The sequence below is a fragment of the Dreissena polymorpha genome, chromosome 1 (genome assembly GCF_020536995.1).
Source record: "Dreissena polymorpha isolate Duluth1 chromosome 1, UMN_Dpol_1.0, whole genome shotgun sequence".
In the NCBI taxonomy this organism is placed as follows: domain Eukaryota; kingdom Metazoa; phylum Mollusca; class Bivalvia; order Myida; family Dreissenidae; genus Dreissena; species Dreissena polymorpha.
In genome coordinates this window covers 114,593,216-114,616,358 of record NC_068355.1, presented here as the reverse complement: position 1 = coordinate 114,616,358, position 23,143 = coordinate 114,593,216, and the positions used below count along the sequence as shown (strand labels likewise).

Sequence of the window (23,143 nt, the reverse complement as noted above, 5' to 3'; positions counted from 1 at the left end):
TAACGCATACTTTAATAAGTGTTTAATGAACTTTACTTATATAAATTATAAATAATAAACTTGATCTGTCATTTTTCTTTTTCGTTAAGGCAGCAATTTTCACGTGTTTGCCTTTGTACTGCTCTGTGGAATGAACATCTGCAAAACAAATATTTAGGTTCGAATTATTGATGACTCACGGGAGATGAGAATTTTAAATATTGACCACACAATACCAACTACGGAATACCGTTAGTGCCATCGTGGTTACGCATTAAAATCCAAAGGGCGACAATGCGATAGTGCGATAGTACGATTGCGACAATGCGATAGTACGATGGCGACTATGCGATAGCACGATGGCGACAATGCGACAACGCAAAAGTACGATGACGACAATGCGATAGTACGAGGGCGACATATACATGTATGTAATGTGCTAAAATGGTTTTGTTTGTGTGTCCCATGTGCATTATCATCAACAAGAGCGTTTACAAAAGCTCATCTTAAAGGTCATCATAATTACTTGTGATAATAAATCAAAATAACACATGTGTGACACCGTATCCAATATTTTTAAAACAGACTCATTTATGGACCAATCCTATTTCAATGAAAAAAGTGTGGCCTATGGGGGCCTTGCACCTAAACGGCGTCTTGGAACTAAACGAGCCCAACTATTTTTACAGCCGTCATACCAGAGTACTTTCTTTCTTTGTCTACCTCATCCTGACTTCATGAGGACTTGCTGACACGAGAACGATCAAAAAGATAGGTAGATTATAAGCTTTTAATATTTTATCTATCGTTCTACAAGAGTGCGACCCTGAAATGAAAAAAAACAACAACACAAACAACGAAGACAAATTCAAAAAAATCTCTTTTATGTATTTTCACCAAAACCCGATATTTGATTCAAAGCTGAAATAAAAAATATGCCGACCGCTGAAACAAATTGCAAAAAGGAATAACTACGAAATGGCAAATAACAGTCAAAATAACGAGGCCATCGGTTGATACTCATGGATTATATAAAATATCTTACCAGGATTCGTGCACAGTTCTTTCAGGTCTAAACAACATATATGCGTTTATTCAATAATCCAACAAGAGAAAATGTATCTTGAAGAAGATAGTCTGTGAGTCCACTTAACAAGATTTTAGAAATTACCAATCTCAGATTGTTTGCCAAATCTGGCAAGTAACAAACGTCTCTTGGAATATATTTCATTGGATTAAAATAAATCAGATTCATATGCAAATTCTGCTTAATTACAAAACACCGAATAACGGAATATTTCTGAAATGACAAATAATTGTCAACGGTAAGCACATTTTATTTAAACCAGACTGTTCACGTATCAGAATTAGCCAAGCATTTAGTTTTTTTGGATAAAACAGGTTTGTAAAGATCTGTAATATCTACATTCTAATAAAAGTGTATAGGTTGAAATATATTTGTTTGAACAGATGGATTTCTTGTATATTTGTTTGACATTTAAAGTTTATTGATAAGTAGTGAGTCTCTAGTATATATTTTTGGAGCAAATCAGAATCTTTGTATTGACTCGCTTTTTCTAAGACACACTATAGCGCCAGATCTAGTAAAACTTATTAAAAAATATTACCATTTCATTTGTTCTTTAAAAAATGTACAAAGATCATTCATGATAAAAAGGTTACCAAAATGTTTTGAATTGAAATTTAAAAAATATATAGGTGAGAGAGAATGTAAAAAAATGTTAAGCGTTTAAAATTCCGAGTTAATGCGTTTTTAACGAATATTGTTTTCTACGTATACTTATATTTTTTGGTGAACTGGTCAAATTGTGTAATGTATTTTTATTTCTCGAGCCGGACTAAATTTTATCGAAAAAATAGCGTGAAAAAAGTGTATAAACAGTTGGCCATATACCCTTAAGGGTCATGAACGGGTTGAAGTTTATACCATGTTCAAAACTGACGTTGTTAGAATGTTGGTGGTCATAGTTTTAGTTCCAACAAAAAAACACAGTAGAAAAATTCATTTGCTGGCGTAGTCAAGACTAGTTTGCAATTCACACCGAAGTTTTCTTGCGCAAACCTACCGTCAACTCACCGACGACTGGCTGCAATTCCACTGCGTTTTTCTTCGCTTGTACTGAGTGTAAAGTTTTTGCTCAAAACGTTAATTCCGTCGACGTCGCTTCTTTAAAATGTTTTTACGAAGTATAAGTGCATGCCCTCCCTTCTTTAGTTTTAGTACCTAGCGCCATAGGTATACAGTAAATGTCCTGTCATATATCCAACTAGGGACATGATACAACGGAAACGATGGAACGCAAAGTCAAAACCGCCTCGTAGAATTACACAATTTGATCAGGTACATCCGAATTCTTGTTTTGCTTTCTCGAATTTTCATCAGGAAAATAAATATATTAAACGATGAATCCATAAATTGTTTAAGGTATTTATAGAATGGGTCTGTAAGTTGCCTCTATTTCGGCAACACATCGGTAAAAAGGAATAATTACCATTTTAGTGACGGATAAACCCATTTTAAATTATTTGAATTAAAAAACATTTTTACAAGTCAAAACAAATGACGGTGCCTGACGTGAACTATGAACCCGTCAAAAAGTAAAATAAATAAGTAAAATTCATATACTACAAAGTGTTCAAGGCTTGGGGCTCGGGCGTGTGGTGAATCATCGAGTACACTGCACTTCAATTAAACGTCTCGTGCGAACAAAACGATGGAATGTAAGGGCTGAGCAGGAAATCGAACTTTCGACCACTGAGGTCTGTCAACAGATGATCTTTTATTACGGGCAAGTTAAATTTTGCCTAAACAAATTGACAGAACACATAATCACATTTATTCTGGGTATGAGGATTAAAATCGGGTCGCCTAGGTGCGAAGCGCATGTACCGACCCCTGCGGTATTTGGAAGCCCTAGGCAAGGACACTAACATTGCTTTTTTTATATCTCAGACAATCACGGCAAAGTCTCTCCGTCGGCTTATGGTCCTTTATACGGAAATGTTTGCCTAAATGTTTCTGTTAAGTCAGAGTCAAATTATTATTACATGAGATGAGAAGTCAGCAATTTTCTTTTAAAATATGTAAAATATTTAAAATATGCTTTATGTATGATTATTGTGACTGAATCTAACCCTTATTATAAGGCAGAATATATATAATAGCTATATTTGCGAATAAGTTCCCTTGTATATCTCTCCGAACTGAACAATGCAGCATCAGAATCTCAAGTTTTGTTAAAAAATATACAAACACACGTGTTATCGTTGAAAATAAAATGCGATCACCCAAGTTTCATACTGGAAACTAAAGAAAGAAGAGTTGTACATACATGCCTCTTGGATCTAGCTTTATGTATGATTATTGTGACTGAATCTAACCCTTATCTAAGCAAGTATAACCTTGCACGTCATCGTTATCAGATAAATTATGAAAAACGCCAACTTCAGATAATAATTTTAGAGCAACTGTGTGCGAGTTTAATGTTCGTGTTATGCTATCTGTGTTAGCCCTAGATTGAGTTGTTTCACAGCCGGAATATACAGTTTTGCAACGCGAAAGCAGATAAATCCAGAATGGCCGAAAGGTAACATCTTGTTTCGTATACCTTAACAAAATATGATATTGCAGACTATTAAAAACATCAAATGTTCAATAGTGCAAAGTTGCTTATATCATAATACATTGTCTTTTGAATGAGTCTTACTTTAAAAAACATAACTTAGAATAATAGTGCAATACAATGTTTATCCCCACGCTTTTTTAAAAAAAGGTGGGGATATTGTGGTTATCTCCGCCGTCCGTCCGTCCGTCCGTACGTCTGTCTGTCCGTCCGTCCTGGCCACTATCTCCTCCTACACTAAAAGCACTAGAACCTTGAAACTTACACACATGGTAGCTATGAGCATATGTGCGACCCTGCACTATTTGGAATTTTGATCTGACCCCTGGGTCAAAAGTTATAGCGGTTGGGGTGGGGCCGCGTCAGAAATTATCACTCATTTTTTTAGGTTATTTTACATTTACTTCTTTATTTCTACACCGATTCACTTCAAATTGATACTGGACCTCTCTTATGACAATACGGTCAATCTCAACCATGCATGGCCCCATTCCCAACCCTGGGGCGCCCCGCCCACATAGGCCACACCCACCAAAAATTTCCATTTACTATAATTTTTTCATTTCTACACGGATTCACTTCAAATTGATACTGAACTTTTGTTATGACATTAGGGTCAATCTCAACTATGCATGGCCCCAATCCCAACCCTGGGGTGCCCGCCCACATAGGCCACACCCACCAAAAAATTCCATTTACTATAATTTTTTCATTTCTACACGGATTCACTTCAAATTGATTCTGAACTTCTCTTATGACATTAGGGTCAATCTCAACTATGCATGGCCCCATAACCAACCCTGGGGCCCCGCCCACATAGACCACACCCACCCAAAATTGCCTTTACTATAATTTCTTCATTTCTACACCGATTCACTTCAAATTGATATTGAACTTCTCTTATGACAATACAGTCAATCTCAACTATGCATGGCCCCATTACCAACCCTGGGGCGCCCCGCCCACATAGACCACACCCACCCAAAATTGCCTTTTACTATAATTTCTTCATTTCTACACCGATTCACTTCAAATTGATACTGAACCTCTCTTATGACAATACGGTCAATCTCAACTATGCATGGCCCCATTACCAACCCTGGGGCCCCGCCCACATAGACCACACCCGCCCAAAATTGCCTTTTACTATAATTTCTTCATTTCTACACCGATTCACTTCAAATTGATACTGAACTTCTCTTATGACAATACGGTCAATCTCAACTATGCATGGCACAATTACCAACCCTGGGGCGCCCTGCCCACATATGTCACACCCACCCAAAATTGCCTTTTACTATAACTTCTTCATTTCTACACCAATTCACTTCTTATTGATGATGAACGTCTCTTATGACAATACGGTCAATCTCAGCTATGCATGGCCCCATTACCAACCCTGGGGCACACCTAGGTCAAACATTCGGCGTGGGGATACGCGTCGGCCTCTGCCGCGCCATTTCTAGTTTTATATGTATGTGTATCCATTAATTTGATCATGTGAACACATTAAGCAAATTTAAATGATAAAGAGTCTATAACATTATAAACAGATATTTTATTGTTAATTTATCACAATTAAGAAACTACGAATACGCCACTGACAACATGGGGTCGTTTTGAATATCGTTACACTATACAATAACTAATATGCGGAACCACACTGATTTCAATTTTAATAAAATAGATTGATTGAGTAATGGTCTAAATGTATAGTTATTTATCTGTTACTATGTTATACAATATTCGGTTCATCGCATTATCCTGATATGCGTCTATTGAACCCGATTGTAAAAATGTACATAATGCCATTGAATATAACTGTTGACATGGCATGATTATGTAATTTAATGATAATTTAGTTTCCTTCTTGCAGTCATTGTTCTTTCGCATTAAAAAATCAGAAAAAGTGATATTGATTATTGCGCTGATGCAAAAACATCATAATAGACAATGATGTTGTTATAAAAGCAGGGTTCGCACAGGGCTTGAAAAGTGCTTGAAAACGAGTCCAAGGCTTGAAAAGCCCTTGAACAAAGGTTGGCCTTGAAAAAGTGCTTGAAAAGTGCTTATTTCATGTAAAAAAGCCTTGAAAATGTTTATTTATGCTCAAAATTACTTTTATCATCGCTTTTATTATTTTACTTAAATCGTTCTTAAGGGAAATATTATGAAAATTTATCATAAATTCCTTCGCGCAAAAAAAGTTGAATACGAAATATAAGTTTCGTACACTATTTAGTACGAAACGTTATGTGTACACGTCACAGATTATGTGTACTACGTCAGAGGTTCTTCATTGTGATCAATTTTTGCGAGTGAAAACGCAGGGATGGGGAAGTGTCGTTTCAAACCAGGGTGGTTAACTGAATAAGAGGAGAGAGCTGGAAGAACTGGAAAAGGAAATCAATTCTGTTAAAGACAAAATGTTATAGTAACTGACTGCTGTTCAAATGTAATGAACTAGTCTGTTTGATGTGAGCATAGAAAGAGACAATGTGTTTGTTTGTAATAACTTTTAAATGTAAATACAGTACAGCCAATGCGGAACAAACGTATTTCGCGATCCGCGGCGGCAAGGCGAAACGAGTCGATGCCGCTTCAGTCGTTGAAGCCGCGTCAGTATGCGGCGGCAAGTCGCATTTCGCCGCGAAACTTCGCATCTGTCCGCCGAGGCATGCCGCGATCCGCGACATGATGCCGAATCGATGCGCATCATGAAATAAAAAATCTTCAATTTTTTTAGTTACATGTAGTTTACAAATTTTGAAAGAACAATTATAATAATAATTAAAATCATAATAAATGTATTGTGCGCGGATTGTCTTAGCATATACATGTAAGCATAGTTAATGTGTCTGGCCAATTAAGTTTGTTTCCCGCCCGTAGTGTATGTATTTCACACATAAACACTGTCACGTAATTATGTTTTCGCACATACAAGTGGTCAAGGCTCCAGCATATGGTTGATTTATGAATTAATTGCATGTTGATTTTGCTATTATATTTAAGCTAAGAAAATTAGCAGCTTGAAGCAACATCAATAATCAAGACGGTGACGACGTATTTGTTGTTTTGTTAATTATCAGCTTATTATAACTATTGTTTGAATATGTGTATGTAAACACGTTTTATTTTGTTCATATTATACAGTTAATATCGCTACTAATTACCCGGTAATTCTGTATATTCCAGTTTTAAAGCAAATGCTGGTAAATATTTATGATACACAAACATTCTCGATATTTCCTTAAGTATCAAATACATTTTGGCATGTGTTACTATTTATAGAGATGATGAAATAACGTCTAATCGGTGCTTTTTTTCAACTGAACACGCGATTTACGCTTGACGTGATGTTCATGTTTTTATACAACATAAAATACACCCAAACTTTCCAAACGACGTTCTACATGTCTGCATAATTTTCGCGCGCTTTTTATGAAACAAAGGATATTTTAGCACTGTTTATTTGACGCTAGAATTTGCCAAAGGTCGCGTTAGCATTAAAATTCGAAAGTGTGTTTCGGATTACAAATTTAATAATGATAATCGAACGAAACATTAACAGTTGCGCGTAATTAATTCTACGCTTCACATACATGTATGTACATGTGGGTGGATATCTTTTCACTCGATCTGCCGCGTACGTATGCGGCGGATTTACTCCGCGAAATTACGCGAGGTTAATACAGACTCTGCGTCGTTGCGCGGATCGATGCCGTTTGCCACGGCGATACGCCGCGTGAACACACGATTCGGCGGCCGCGTACTAATAATCTGGCCGTGGCGTAGCCGCGGATTATGTTTGAGCCGCGTTGGCTGTACTGTACATATGTGACACTCATTGTGTTAAGGATGGATAACCTGTATTTCTATGTAATAACTAGAAATAACACGTATGCGTTATTGTGGAATAAGTGTAATGTGTTTGAGCAAATAAAAAAATGATATTTACTATGTAAATCTGGTTTGAAAATGCAGTTTTTAAAGGAAACTAACGTACGGTGCTCGGCCTTGAAAATGAAAATTTGGCCTTGAAAAGTCCTTGAAAAGTGCTTGAATTTAGGTTTGAGATTTCTGTTTGAACCATGAAAAGTGTATATGCTATGTTTAGTACTTGGCAAAAATTGTCTTAATATCGAATTCTAAATGTTTATATAACAGCTCTAGTAAGTACGGAATCCGGATAGTGCAATCTATAATCTCGCACTTCTTTTAACAAGGGTGATACAAGACACACGATGCGATACTTGATATTTTTCTAGACAGTCGCGGCGACGCACGATATTTTTCTTGACAGTCGCGGCGACGCCCGATATTTTTATTGACAGTCGCGGCGACGCACGATATTTTTCTTGACAGGCGCGGCGACGCACGATATATTTAACACGATATATCGCCCTTGTGTAGGTAGCCCAAAAGTCGATATATCGTGTTAAATATTTCGTGCGTCGACGCGACTGTCAAGAAAACTATCGTGCGTCGCCGCGACTGTCAAGAAAACTATCGTGCGTCGCCGCGACTGTCAATAATAATATCGTGCGTCGCTGCGACTGTCAAGAAAAATATCGTGCGTCGCCGCGACTGTCGCGCAAAATATCAAGTATCGCTTCGTGTGTCTAGTGTCGCGTTCAAAGGGCGACACAAGACACACGAAGCGATACACGATAATTTGCGCGACAGTCGGGGCGACGCACGATATTTTATTTTTCAAATATCGCCCATATTATCCGAATCTCGTGTATCGCGGTCTAATTTCAGACCACGACACTAGACACACGAAGCGATACTCGATATTTTGCGCGACAATCGCGGCGACGCACGATATGTGTACTGTTCAAATATCGCTGTAATAATATCGCCTGTCCACTGTCAGGTTTTTTAAACGGTGTTACAGTAATTTTTAACCATTTATTATTAATATTGCTACCATCGACACACTTATAAAAGATTATTCTAGCATTAGAAAACCGAGTACAGATTAATTTATTTTCATAATAATTCTGATATATATTGACAAGGATATATGTATAAAACTATTCAGAAATTTGAACAATGGAGTAAAATTTCTATCAATTTTAAGATAATATATCATTATAATCTGTATTACTTCCAATAGGATTGAAGATTTACAGATAACGTTTAACTTCAAGTAAGACATCAATATGAAACCAGAAGATTTCTTTTCAGTACATGTGTAATCATCATTTATAGGTTATCCAGATTATTGACGAGCAACATTAATGTCCAGTCTATTGAAATATTAATTAGACGGTATTTTTGATGCTGGTATTGTTTTACCTTTTAAATACCTTTTATAATGCTTTATCAAATAAATTATCGGCATAAATAAAACTGCATATAGTGCAAACAACAATTTTATAATATTCATATTGGCTAACAAAAACGCATTTGAAGGGCGAAACACGTTTGTTTCATATTGATTAACAGGGTTCTAGATATAATATAAATGACTATTATATAATTATATTCAGATAAAGTTCACACTGTTACTTTTGCGCATGTCAATATGATTTAAACAAAAGCACGTAATGCACGTTGAACCGTAGAATCGAACAACTAATAACTTAACCTTGGGAACTCAGTCTTATATTCAAAAGCGTTATTCCAAGCGATTTTCCTATCATCAAATATACGTTTATATAAAATATTTATTGATTTTATTAAATATTTATTTATGTCCAGATATAAGTATAAGAAGCGAATAGCTTGCTATATCAATCATATACATTTTAATTGCTGATCAGAAATAAACATTATTATAAAAAATATTATATCAATAGATATATATACGACATGATACACATGCTTGATGACGTGATAATATCCCCTTTTTGTCTCTTTTGATTTTTTGGAAAACCCGACAGTGGACAGGCGATATTATTACAGCGATATTTGAACAGTACAAATATCGTGCGTCGCCGCGACTGTCGCGCAAAATATCGAGTATCGCTTCCTATGCCTAGTTTCGCGGTCTGAAATTAGACCGCGATACACGAGATTCGGATAATATGGGCGATATTTGAAAAATAAAATATCGTGCGTCTCCGCGACTGTCGCGCAAAATATCGTGTATCGCTTCGTGTGTCTAGTGTCGCCCTTTGAACGCGGAACGTACGATATTTTTCTCAACAGTGGAAGCGACGCACGATATTTTTCTAGAGAGTCGCGGCGACGCACGACAGTTTTCTTGACCGTCGCGGCGAGGCACGATATATTTAACATAATATATCGCCTTTTGGGCTACCTACACAAGGGCGATATATCGTGTTAAATATATCATGCGTCGCCGCGACTGTCAAGAAAAACATCGTGCGTCACCGCGCTTGTCAAGAAAAATACCGTGCGTCGCCGCAACTGTCAAGAAAAATATCAAGTATCGCTTCGTGTGTCTAGTGTCGCCCTTCCGGATTCCGCAAGTAAGGTATTGTCAAATTGGATAATTGGCACACATTGTTATTAACGTGCGCACTTGGATACTTTGACAGGCACAAACCGAAGAATAATTCCAATTATGTCATGATAACCCTAGATATATATCTTTATCGTTTTTTTTATTATTGGCATACGTTATATATGGTTATTTCTTTTGGCTCAATAACATTTGATTTTAAATGTACATTTGAAGTTAATACGGTGTTCAATATAAAGCGCAGACATAAATTGTGCAACATATTTTTTATGCAGTCAGTGTAACAGAAACGTCCATAAATTCGACGAGTTAATAGAAGCATTTGGAGACATCCTTTAGGATTCAAACGACGAATTCTTGCCACCACATTGCTAACAGAGAGTTTCAGTAGTTCGTAACAAAGAAACAAAAACACCCTGTTGAATCATATGTCGAAGTTTCCAAAAGTGCGTTTATCGTAAAGCATTTTTTTGTAATTTTATAATTACTGTCAAAAACAAGTTGTTGATTCAGTTCGGACGCTGAAATAACGAAGTCGGATGCTGATGGGGACGCTGAAATAACGAAGAAGGATGCTGATGCGGAAGTTGAAATAACAAAGAAGGATGCTAATTCACAAGAGCGGTTCAATAACATCTTATCATGTTTTCTCATACCTATATATATGTATATTCTCATACCTATATATATATATATATATATATATATATTATAATTGTAAAAATTCGAGTTGTCGTAGGAGATAGCTTTTCGTTGATTAGATAGGCCATATTATAAAACAAGCCAAAATCAAGACTAGAGTTTAGCCAACACAATCAATGTTATGAAGTTCATGTGTCTGGGACACTGCGTTTCAAAATAAGGTAGCGTAAAAAGCGATAAGACTGAAATGCGGCCGAGCACATTGATAATCACCTTGAAGGCGACTTCTATACAGACTTTAGATCTTATTATTTAGGATCACATTTTTTGTGTCATGTGAAAAAACAAACAAAACGAATAATTCGTATGTTTGTCATTGTACAAAAGAAAACAAATATGGAAACACAAATAACATGTGTACAAGGATCATTGAACCAAGTTCACTAACAAAACAGGTTTGATTATAGCATAGTTAACTTGGACGGTGTTAATCATTGCAACTTCATGGAACAAATATGAATATGTAGAGTATATATATATTGTTTGAACCAATTGAACGTCAAAAGAAAAATATATCAAACACGACATACGAATAGCATTTTCTTTTCAGATTCACACTTCAATGTCATATTAATTATGCAATAAGTCATTATTATTTTTTTAATACGCCATCGGTAAGCTTAGGGCTTTAATGTGAATTATAATGGTTATTAATAGTCACAACATTGTTCCAAGTTTCCGATACGTTTATCAATATGTGTAATATGTTTCAGCGATCGCTGCCACGAATGCTGTTGCAATCAACGGGCATCTAAATTTTATTTTTTCATCATGTTGGTAAGTGTTCAATTGTCAAAACTAAGTATATCTTATGCATTAGACAGATTGGACTTTTCCTGCACTTACCCATTAACCAATTTACATCAGGATATTTAGAACATTGTAACAAATGAATCTATACATATTTAATGTCATAATCACACCCATTTTGGCTATACAAGCACATATGATAAAAAAAATGTTATTAATGAAATTAAATCATGTTAAAAACAGCTAAAACACGCAGTATGTGCAACGTCATTTTGATTTTATTTGCGTCCGATTAAGGTAAAGTGTTCTTGTCATACAATTTATTGTTTTATAAGCAGAAAAGGCGAACATGTTCAAATAAAAAATAATACTATGTTAATGTTGAGCACATATTAGGCTATTTATTGGCACAGTTAATTAAACCATTTTCAAAAGCTTCCAAGTCTTGTAACATTCATTTATCTTTATACAACACTAACCTTGTGATTTCTTTTAATATAATAATAACGCAAATATGGTCTTGTAACTCAACTAGTTTTTATGGAGTTGTCATCAACCTTGATCATAATGTCTCGTTCAAGTACGATGCAAGTCATAACGCATGAAATACCTCTGAATTATGACTCTCGAATAATACAAATATGTTGTATCTCATCACCTTCAAACTTGATCAAAGTAAAAAAGACAGTTAACCGGGGGTATTTTGTACCACAGTGTCAATCTTTTTGGATAATTTTGCTCAAACTACACGCGACACTGGATGGATCATGCCTGATTTGAAAAACAATAACACGTGTTGGCTTAGTTCACTGACTTTACATAAGACAACTGGTTTTATTCATTATTAAAGAAAGAAACATCAAAACAAGAAACAACACAATTTTTTATGTTTGTTTTAATTAAGTTCATCGTATTACTGTGCGAAAAAAGGCACTATAACAAATACAAACAGGTGTTGATATTTTTCAGAACGAATCATGACTTTCTGCTTGAATGTTTAATTAAATTATACAATTCTTAAAATGATGCATTAGTGATTCTCAATTTTTACTTGAATAAAATATGGTAAGTATCATGTGTTTTGTATGCATTTATTGATACTCTTTTTTACTTGAATAACATAAGGTAAATGCTATGTGTGTATATATTTCAGTTGAGTGTTATTGGCCTACTAGTCTGGTTAATTACGTATTGTTATTACAAGAACAATGGCATAGATGCGGTGAAATTAGTATCCGAGGCTTATACAGTCGAGAACATCTGGATAACTTTTATGGTCGTTGCAGTGTTTGTCTTTGTGATTGTATCAGCCTATATTGGACAGTTTTGTGCGTGTTGTTGTAGGTCAAACGACAAATGCTGCAAAAAAATCAGTGATTCTTGTGGAAAAGCATGCAGTGGCGCCTGTATAAACAAATGTGCACTCATCTTGTCCATCTGGCCTTACACGGTTAGTGTTTGTTATAATAATTTATCTGTAACTTAACCATTGAAATGAAAATCTATTTTTCCTTCTCATATTTTGAATAATTGGAACTAAGTTAAAAGATTTAATGCGCAAGGTGATATCAGTTCAATTGTAGTTGATTATTTAACTATTATTAAAGAAAGTTTGGCGTAATATTTGCCAAGAATGTATGCATAAGCATATATGTACAAGTATAATATTAAAACACGGTGTAAAAGCAGTTCAGTACCATACAAAATAATCAAAAGTGCGCCTTCATCGTTACGTTTCAAGCTCCTCTCCGCCATAAAATCAACACGGAACACATCCGTTAATTACGAGATTTCATTAAACGAATGCGAATTTGTGAATTGAATTGTAAATGTGTTATGCTTGCATAAGTGAAAACCGAAGTGAACACTTACCTGAAATCAGCTGAGTTGTGACATGTTTTGTAGTTATTTCACTTAATACGTAATTAATTAAACGGTATATTAAGAAATTCATTACGTATACTTATATCTAAAAACTTATATTTTAACTGATATTCTATTAAATTATATAAATGTAATATTATGACATACAAAATATATATATAAATATCTATATATATTATAAATATACGATGACGCATATACACTTAAATTAGGTTAATTGTGCGGTCACAAATAGGAATCAGGGTACTGCTTTTGCATTTATCAACAATAAGCATGTTGTCAACTGTGTTTTGTTTTATACTAGAATTAATGTTAACATTTACTGTCCTCATTCATTTCAGCATGTGGTGATAATAACCACTTCTGTCATTATTCAGATTGTCTGCGCTATTGTGATGGTGTTTTATACGTGCAGGGTACGTTTTTTCTTCACATACTGTCATACTTAATACGTATGTGAATGCTTTTTCTGAACAAATTTTCTTGCTGATCTTGAGCTATGCTGGCGGCGTGTGGCATAAACCCATGTTCGGAAGACGCTTGTAATATGGTTTTGTTTGTCAATCCACAAGAAAAATGGTATATAAGGTTAAGTACTTAAACTTGTTGTGGAAATTCAGATCGAGTATCACATGAATGAACGTCTGAAATGGACTCTGGATTACAGTGAATTCAAGCCTCACTGGGATACGGTGCAAGTTGAAGTAGGTCCTTCAATATAACTTAAGTTCATTGCAAGGCAGGATTTACCGTTCGGTCGCCGCAGACATTTCAACATTATATGTTTAGTGCTTATTTACTGACTTTGTGTGTAATAGGTCAATTTTCTTAAAACAAGTTATCACATGGAGTTTTAAATGTCAACTTCAGAAAGTATGCTGTGGTGTGCACGGACCGGATGATTACATTAATACTACAACGTATAACGCAAGTGGGGTATGTATAAAATACATTAGCCGTTTAATAACGATTCATCTTTTGTCATGAATGATTAAATGATTATATCAGATAACATTGCATTATGCAATGTATCTTATTTAAATATGAAGAGTATTAAATACTCTTGTTCTATATCTATACATTTTGTAACTACAACATAACACAATTTTTTGCAAAGGATATATTTTTATCAACAGACCGTATTCATTTTTAAACTTGACTTATTAGATTTCATTAAAACAAGTTACCCACATGGTGGTGGTAATTCGACCAAAACGACGATTTGAAAAAAATTCTTGGTGCGCCATTAGATGTTACATATCAAATTTCTTTACCTTGAGATATTAAATCGTAAGATGTTTCGACTCTGTTTAAGTATTCACATTTAGCTTTAACATGTTAGTTTCACCACGCCTAAATGATTAGAACATACAGTAAGAGGAAACACCATACGATGTTACATGCCAAAAACAAAGCTCCTGGCTTGCAGTTTAAACATTTTCATTGGGCAACAAGGAACCTCTAAGGCGGGGCCTTCAATAAACAATGTGGAAATATTTTATTAAACTTGGAAGATAACAACCATACGAGTGAACGTGGCAAATACCAAGAATCTTTGACCTTTAGGAGAAGATGTGTTTTACAATATACACATTTTGGGATTAAGTTTATCCCAAGGAGGGGCCAAATTCGACCCTGTGGCACGATTTGATCGATCTTAATGACTTGCAGGTGTAGAACGAATAAATATTTTTAAGTTTCCAATGTGTACATTTACGGGAAACAAGAAAGCCCTGTGGCGGCACAAATTTTAACCCTAGAGGCATGGTGCGAACAAACTTGGTATAGGACCGGTACTTCATATATTACAGGCCAAGATCACGTCGTTTTAGAAAAACAAGATTATGTTTTCCTTTTCAGCTATAATGCTTTTAAAAGGTTCGGGTAACCTATATATGCTATGGACAGGACCGGTGTAACAGGCCATTTCCCCCCTAGGCCAATAATCCCCCCTAGTGCAATTCTCCCCCCCCCCCCCTCTGATTTTGCATTTAATATATCTTTCCGTCTGCACCTTTCGGCCAGTCCCCCTCCTACCTTGTAAAAGTAGTTTTAACAATAGAATTTGATAGAAAGTTGCTAAAACTGCCTCCACACTCTTATCTTTTATTTTACTTATCTTTTACATTTATTCTAAACTTTAAGCCAGTTTTTCCCCCACTGGCCAGTTTTTTCCCCACTACCATATAAAGTAGTTCTAACAACAGAATTTGATTGAGAGTTGCTAAAACTGCCTCCACCCCCTTATCTTTTATTTTACCTATCTTTTACATTTATTTTTCACTTTTCGACCAGTTTGTCCCCCTAACAAGTTTTTTCCCCTCTACCTTGTAGAAATAGTTTTAACAACAGAATATGAAAGAAAGTTGCTAAAACTACCTATATCCCCTTATCTTTTATTTTTACTTATGTTTATGAGTTATTATTCACCTTTCGGTCAGTTTTTCCCCGTTGGCCAGTTTTTCCCACCGAATTTGTAAAAGCAGTTTTAACAACAGAATTTGATGATAGTTGCTAAAACTGCTTTCACTCCCTTATCATTTATTTTGCCGAAAGGTCGAGGGGAGAAAAAAATGGCCAAGAGTCATGTTGCAATTAATTCTTTAAGTAGGGGGGAGATTGGCCGAGGGGAGAAACAAATGGCCGAGAGTCATGTTAAAATAAATTCTATTGTAGGGGGGGGGGGGAATTTGCCTAGGGGTGAAAAAATTGCCAAGAGTCATGTTGCAATTAATTTTTTAAGTACGGGGAGATTTGGCCAAGGGGGGGGGGGGAAATTGGCCTAGGCCATTTTTCCCCGGGGGAACAAACGGCAAAGGCCGATCTTTCCTCGGGAAAAAGGCCTAGGCCAAATTTTCCCCGGGGATATACTGGCCGGGGGAAAAAATGGACCGCTACACCGGTGAGAGTGTTTTACCCAAAGATAATTCATAAGAAGTTTCATTTTATTCTGCGTTAATAATAATAACTAGAAGTCGTTAGAATAAAACGGTAAACGGAGACACTTACTCATGGACTGACGGACGACGGAAAATAAGTAATCCGTAAGACTCACCACGAGGAATATTTTCTCTGCTAAGTTGAAATGCGAGAGGGGTCAATTCTCATTTTAAGCCACTTAAAGGAAAATCAAAGGAACGCTAACTAGAAATGGCGCGGCAGAGGCCGACGCGTATCCCCACGCCGAATGTTTGACCTAGGTGTGCCCCAGGGTTGGTAATGGGGCCATGCATAGCTGAGATTGACCGTATTGTCATAAGAGAAGTTCATCATCAATTAGAAGTGAATTGGTGTAGAAATGAAGAAGTTATAGTAAAAGGCAATTTTGGGTGGGTGTGACATATGTGGGCAGGGCGCCCCAGGGTTGGTAATTGTGCCATGCATAGTTGAGATTGACCGTATTGTCATAAGAGAAGTTCAGTATCAATTTGAAGTGAATCGGTGTAGAAATGAAGAAATTATAGTAAAAGGCAATTTTGGGCGGGTGTGGTCTATGTGGGCGGGGCCCCAGGGTTGGTAATGGGGCCATGCATAGTTGAGATTGACCGTATTGTCATAAGAGAGGTTCAGTATCAATTTGAAGTGAATCGGTGTAGAAATGAAGAAATTATAGTAAAAGGCAATTTTGGGTGGGTGTGGTCTATGTGGGCGGGGCGCCCCAGGGTTGGTAATGGGGCCATGCATAGTTGAGATTGACTGTATTGTCATAAGAGAAGTTCAATATCAATTTGAAGTGAATCGGTGTAGAAATGAAGAAATTATAGTAAAGGCAATTTTGGGTGGGTGTGGTCTATGTGGGCGGGGCCCCAGGGTTGGTTATGGGGCCATGCATAGTTGAGATTGACCCTAATGTCATAAGAGAAGTTCAGTATCAATTTGAAGTGAATCCGTGTAGAAATGAAAAAATTATAGTAAATGGAATTTTTTGGTGGGTGTGGCCTATGTGGGCGGGCGCCCCAGGGTTGGGATTGGGGCCATGCATAGTTGAGATTGACCCTAATGTCATAACAAAAGTTCAGTATCAATTTGAAGTGAATCCGTGTAGAAATGAAAAAATTATAGTAAATGGAAATTTTTGGTGGGTGTTGCCTATGTGGGCGGGGCGCCCCAGGGTTGGGAATGGGGCCATGCATGGTTGAGATTGACCGTATTGTCATAAGAGAGGTCCAGTATCAATTTGAAGTGAATCGGTGTAGAAATAAAGAAGTAAATGTAAAATAACCTAAAAAAATGAGTGATAATTTCTGACGCGGCCCCACCCCAACCGCTATAACTTTTGACCCAGGGGTCAGATCAAAATTCCAAATAGTGCAGGGTCGCACATATGCTCATAGCTACCTTGTGTGTAAGTTTCAAGGTTCTAGTGCTTTTAGTGTAGGAGGAGATAGTGGCCAGGACGGACGGACAGACAGACAGACGGACGGACGGCGGAGATAACCACAATATCCCCACCTTTTTTTCAAAAAGCGTGGGGATAATTAACTAACCGTTTATGCTGATAAAAATCAAAGATAATGTTGGAAAAAGTTTTTATTGTGTAAATCAGCTTTTGGCTCTACACGGACTAAAATATCCATGTTCATGTACGTATCAAAGTAATATTAGTTACCGATTGTACGAGGACAAGAAAGATAGTTCGTTAAATCGCATGTGAACATTTTTTACTTAAAATATATTTTAGTTTTCCATATATATATACACAGAAGTATGTTCCCGAGACATGCTGTGTTTCAACCAACGATCAAGAAATTGATCATCCACAAGCAAAGAACGAGACGCTTTGTCAGGAACAAGCAAAGCAACTGCAAACTGATTCCACTCTGATCACCACATTTGTAAAATCTGAAGTACGTCAATGTGACTGATCTGGTTTTCTGTTTCATAATTAACTTCACATATAAAATATGCGCGAATACTTTACTTACTTGCATGCGAGCTGTTGAGAAAACCGTCCTATTTTAACATCATCAGCATATTAAAAAATTATAATGTATTTTTTAAACATGTATTGCATTGCTTTCCGTAAAATATGTTACAACAATTCGCGTTTGTTTAACAGTTTTAATGACGTATTTTATTGTTTCAAAGTAAAATTGATCACACCAGTTGTTTCTGCGTAACTATTTCTTGTTCTTTCTTGCTGTTTAGGGATGCTATGACCCCATTTTAAAAGACTTTCGCAGTTACATAAAAACGCTGTATATGGTAGCTTTCGTGTCGGGTGGAGTGGAGGTAATGCAATATTCATGACAATGATTATTTGTTTTGCATCGTTTATATAAGACATTGTGGAATTTCTATCGTATTTTATCAGTATCTGTCATCCTCTGGAGTAAATCTCCATGTACATATACATTTGTCGATCACATGGATATATATAATCGACGTAACAGCATTTAAGGTTGTTTTTTCATCATTGGTTTTCATTAATTTATAAATATACCTAATATCGTTCAATGTATACTTTTTATTTCCAAACAATACTTGTTAAATCTATGTATTATAAAGCTTGTCAATATAGGTTTACAAGCTCATGGCTTTTTAAAAATTTGTTTAATTTGGTTGACGTAGTTACATGCATGCCTATATTGTTCATTAATGTATCATCGTTCATGAGATCATATTTACAAAAGCCATATCGATTAAAAAGCATGAATATTTTGATTTATACGTTCTCATGCTTCAAATAAATGTTCCAGAAACTATTGATATTTTTACTATTTCTCTTTCAGGGTTTTTCCCTACTTATACTCTGCTGTGTTATCGCCTGTATTTAGTTTGCAACTGCGAGGATATCACACAATATAAGAATGCGACGTTTAACTAGGTTGCCCTAATGTACCAACGTGGAGCAGTAGTTTAGAGTCAAAATATGTTTAAGGTTATCACACAAGATAAGAATGCGGCGTTTAACTAGGTTGCCCTAATGTACCAACGTGGAGCAGTAGTTTAGAGTCAAAATATGTTTAAGGTTATCACACAAGATAAGAATGCGGCGTTTAACTAGGCTGTCCTTATGTACCAACGTGGAGCAGTGGATTCGAGTATAGAGTCGAACTACATGTTTATGTTGTAGGACATCTTTGAAAAAATAAGAAGATTTAATTCATACATAAGATTATTAAACACAAAAACTTATTTTAGTATTTTGTTGTATGTGTGTTATTTGTTACTGTAATTGATTAAGCTTATATTTGTAATTTCTCGATTGTAGTCTTCATTAAGATTTAATTGTGTTTCTGCGCCGAATATTAAACGATTGAATAATTAAATTGTATTTACAATAGTGTTCTATAATATTATGTTACTTTTTATATTTTGAATGACAACCATTTCATGTAAAGTCTATTTAAAATTGAATATTTATTTTGCGAGTGCGATGCTTTGCATGCTTAAATATCGATTAAAACAACAAAAACAACAACAATAACAACATCGTCCTCATCAACAACAGCAAGAATAATCTATGTTCAGTTAAGCGTGATTACGTTTTTAAGCGTAAAAAATAAAATTTCATATATCTAAACACCACGCAATATATACGAACATTCAATTATGACAAATTATAAATGAGCACAATTCTTTAAATTTAGCAAATTAACTTTAAAAGAAGTATATTTATATGTTAATGTTTACTAAAACTTAAATAATTCGATGTGCGAAAAAAGATTTACTTATATTGATAAATGGTCAATCATTTATCGTATCTATCTTTTCTTTTAACAAAGACATTGTATAGCTAAATACAACTTTTACAAAAGTGTTGTATCTTAATTTATTTTCGGAAATATGTATTTTTCTTAATTTAATATTTCGTTTTTTGGCTGTTTGCATAAATTTTCTTTTCTTGATAAACTGTCGGCCATCGACAACAATATTGGATTGAATATTTGATTCTTAAGGCATTTTATAAGGGACAAGTTGGTAGTAAATGATATTCGCTTCAATTTGAAGAAAATAACAAAGTTTTAAATTTCACTTTTTTCACGACTTATATTAGTATGGCGATCGCTTTCGATATCTGTGTTGTGTGATGGACATCAAAATCGCGCTGACAGGTCTACGCATTATAATTTTCCAAGAAATTTAAAATGAAATGTCCTTTCCTGCACACTATCCCGACACTTTGGAATAATAGTAATTTTTTTATGATGGAAATGTACGCTTAGTTTTTCTTGATCCTTTTTCGATTTAATATGTATAGTTATAGAGAATACCTATGTTAGTGTGACTGTGTACTTAAGTTTATCCCACGAGTTAAGAAAGGTTTACATGGCGAGGTTTGCCGAGCCTTGTAAGCCTTTCTGAGACGAGTGGTATAAATTTAAGTACACAATCAAACTAACATAGTATTCTATTTATCCTACAATATATTTTATATTTAATTTATTCCTGATGCAATTAAAATAGTAGTCTTTTCAAGGACTTTTCAAGGCCAAATTTTCATTTTCAAGACCGAGAACCGTACGTTAGTTTCCTTTAAAAACTGCATTTTCAAACCAGATCAACATAGTAAATATCTTCTTTTTTTTATTTGCTTAAACACATTAAACTTATTCCACAATAACTCATACATGTTATTTCTAGTTATTACATAGAAATACAGGTTATACATCCTTAACTCGATGAGTCTCACATATGTACAGTACAGCCAACGCGGCACAAACATAATCCGCGGCTACGCCACGGCCAGATTATTAGTTCGCGGCCGCCGAATCGTGTGTTCACGCGGCGTATCGCCGTGGCAATCGGCATCGATCCGCGCAACAACGCAGAGTCTGTATTAACCTCGCGTACTTTCGCTGAGTAAATCCGCCGCATACGTACGCGGCGGATCGAGTGAAAAGATATCCACCTACATGTACATATATGTATGTGAAGCGTAGAATTAATTACGCGCAACTATACATGTTTCGTTCGATTATCATTATTAAATTTGTAATCCGAAACACACTTCCAAATTTTAATGCTAACGCAACCTTTGGCAAATTCTAGCGTCAAATAAACAGTGCTAAAATATCCTTTGTTTCATAAAAAGCGCGCGAAAATTATGCAGACATGTAGAACGTCGTTTGGAAAGTTTGGGTGTATTTTGTGTTGTATAAATACATGAACATCACCTTAAGCGTGAATCGCGTGTTCAGTTGAAAAAAAAGCCCCGATTAGACGTTATTTCATCATCTCTATAAATAGTAACACATGCCAAAATGTATTTGATTCTTAAGGAAATATCGAGAATGTTTGTGTATCGTAAATATTTACCAGCATTTGCTTTAAAACTGGAATATACAGAATTATCGGGTAATTAGTAGCGATACTAACTGTATAATATGAACAAAATATAACGTGTTTACATACACATATTCAAACAATAGTTATAATAAGCTGATAATTAACAAAACAACAAATACGTCGTCACCGTCTTGATTACTGATGTGGCTTCAAACTGCTAATTTTCTCAGCTTAAATATAATAGCAAAATCAACATGCAATTAATTTCACCATATGCTGGAGCCTTGACCACTTGTATGTGCGAAAACATAATTACGTGACATTGTTTATGTGTGAAATACATACACTACGGGCGGGAAACAAACTTAATTGGCCAGACACATTAACTATGCTATGCTTATACAATCCGCGCACAATAAATTTATTATGATTTTAATTATTATTATAATTGTTCTTTCAAAATTTGTTAACTACATGTAACTAAAAAAATTTAAAAGATTTTTTATTTCATGATGCGCATCGACTCGGCATCATGTCGCGGATCACAGCATGCCTCGGCGGACAGATGCGAAGTTTCGTGGCGAAATGCGACTTGCCGCCGCATACTGACGCGGCTTCAATGACCGACGCGGCATCGACTCGTTTCGCCTTGGTGCCGCGGATCGCGAAATACGTTTGTTCCGCATTGAATGTACTGTATTTACTTTTAAAAGTTATTACAAACAAACACATTGTCTCTTTCTATGCTCACATCAAACAGACTAGTTCATTACATTTGAACAGCAGTCAGTTACTATAACATTTTGTCTTTAACATAATTGATTTCCTTTTCCAGTTCTTTAGCTCTCTCCTCTTATTCAGTTAACCACCCTGGTTTGAAACGACACTTCCCCATCCCTGCGTTTTCACTCGCAAAAATTGATCACTATGGAGAACCTCTGACGTAGTACACATAATCTGTGACGTGTACTGCACATAACGTTTCGTACTAAATAGTGTACGAAACTTATATTTCATATTCAACTTTTTTGCGCGAAGGAATTTATGATAAATTTTCATAATATTTCCCTTAAGAACGACTTAAGTAAAATAACTAAAGCGATGATTAAAGTATTTTTGAGCATAAATAAACATTTTTAAGGCTTTTTTACATGAAATAAGCACTTTTTAAGCACTTTTTCAAGGCCAACCTTTGTTCAAGGGCTTTTCAAGCCTTGGACTCGTTTTCAAGCACTTTTCAAGCCCTGTGCGAACCCTGAGTCCTTAAGAATTCCGCGCAAAAGAAAAGAAACGAGACAAAATATCGCTATACTCCTCGATTCAATTTTAATCAGCGTTCCAAATGTAACACACTCAAGTAGAACACAGACGGTTGTGTTCAAACTACAATTCTTGTTTAACCACTGTAAAATACCAAAAACAAACATGGCTGCCATTTTGAAATTTACAAAATGTGTAGACACCTGCGTGAATCATGATTCAGCATTTATCCCCGCCGATATTGTTAATTTTTAGT

General features: G+C 35.6%; 1 protein-coding gene and 1 long non-coding RNA gene across 4 annotated transcripts in view; both read left to right on the top strand.

The window, feature by feature from the left end:
- The first annotated feature begins 3,463 nt into the window (after positions 1 to 3,463).
- On the top strand, positions 3,464 to 19,533 carry LOC127845649 (tetraspanin-18-like). Of its 3 annotated transcripts, none has more exons than XM_052376681.1 (10): positions 3,464 to 3,587; positions 10,573 to 10,683; positions 11,475 to 11,538; positions 12,856 to 12,961; positions 13,737 to 13,811; positions 14,016 to 14,099; positions 14,266 to 14,331; positions 18,099 to 18,242; positions 18,544 to 18,627; positions 19,128 to 19,533. In XM_052376681.1, exons 2-10 carry the CDS (start codon positions 10,665 to 10,667, stop codon positions 19,170 to 19,172), a joined length of 687 nt encoding a protein of 228 aa, XP_052232641.1. In that variant the 5' UTR covers positions 3,464 to 3,587; positions 10,573 to 10,664; the 3' UTR covers positions 19,173 to 19,533. The 3 variants fall into 3 exon arrangements, with proteins under 3 accessions (XP_052232641.1, XP_052232654.1, XP_052232645.1); XM_052376685.1 differs by lacking the exon at positions 3,464 to 3,587 and adding an exon at positions 10,019 to 10,066; XM_052376694.1 differs by lacking the exon at positions 14,016 to 14,099.
- The window catches only part of LOC127845663 (uncharacterized), a 67,566-nt gene continuing 50,010 nt past the window's right edge, over positions 5,588 to 23,143 (top strand). Inside the window, exon 1 of the long non-coding RNA XR_008033312.1 lies at positions 5,588 to 7,231. This is a non-coding gene — a long non-coding RNA (uncharacterized LOC127845663). The remainder of the gene's footprint in view (positions 7,232 to 23,143) is intronic.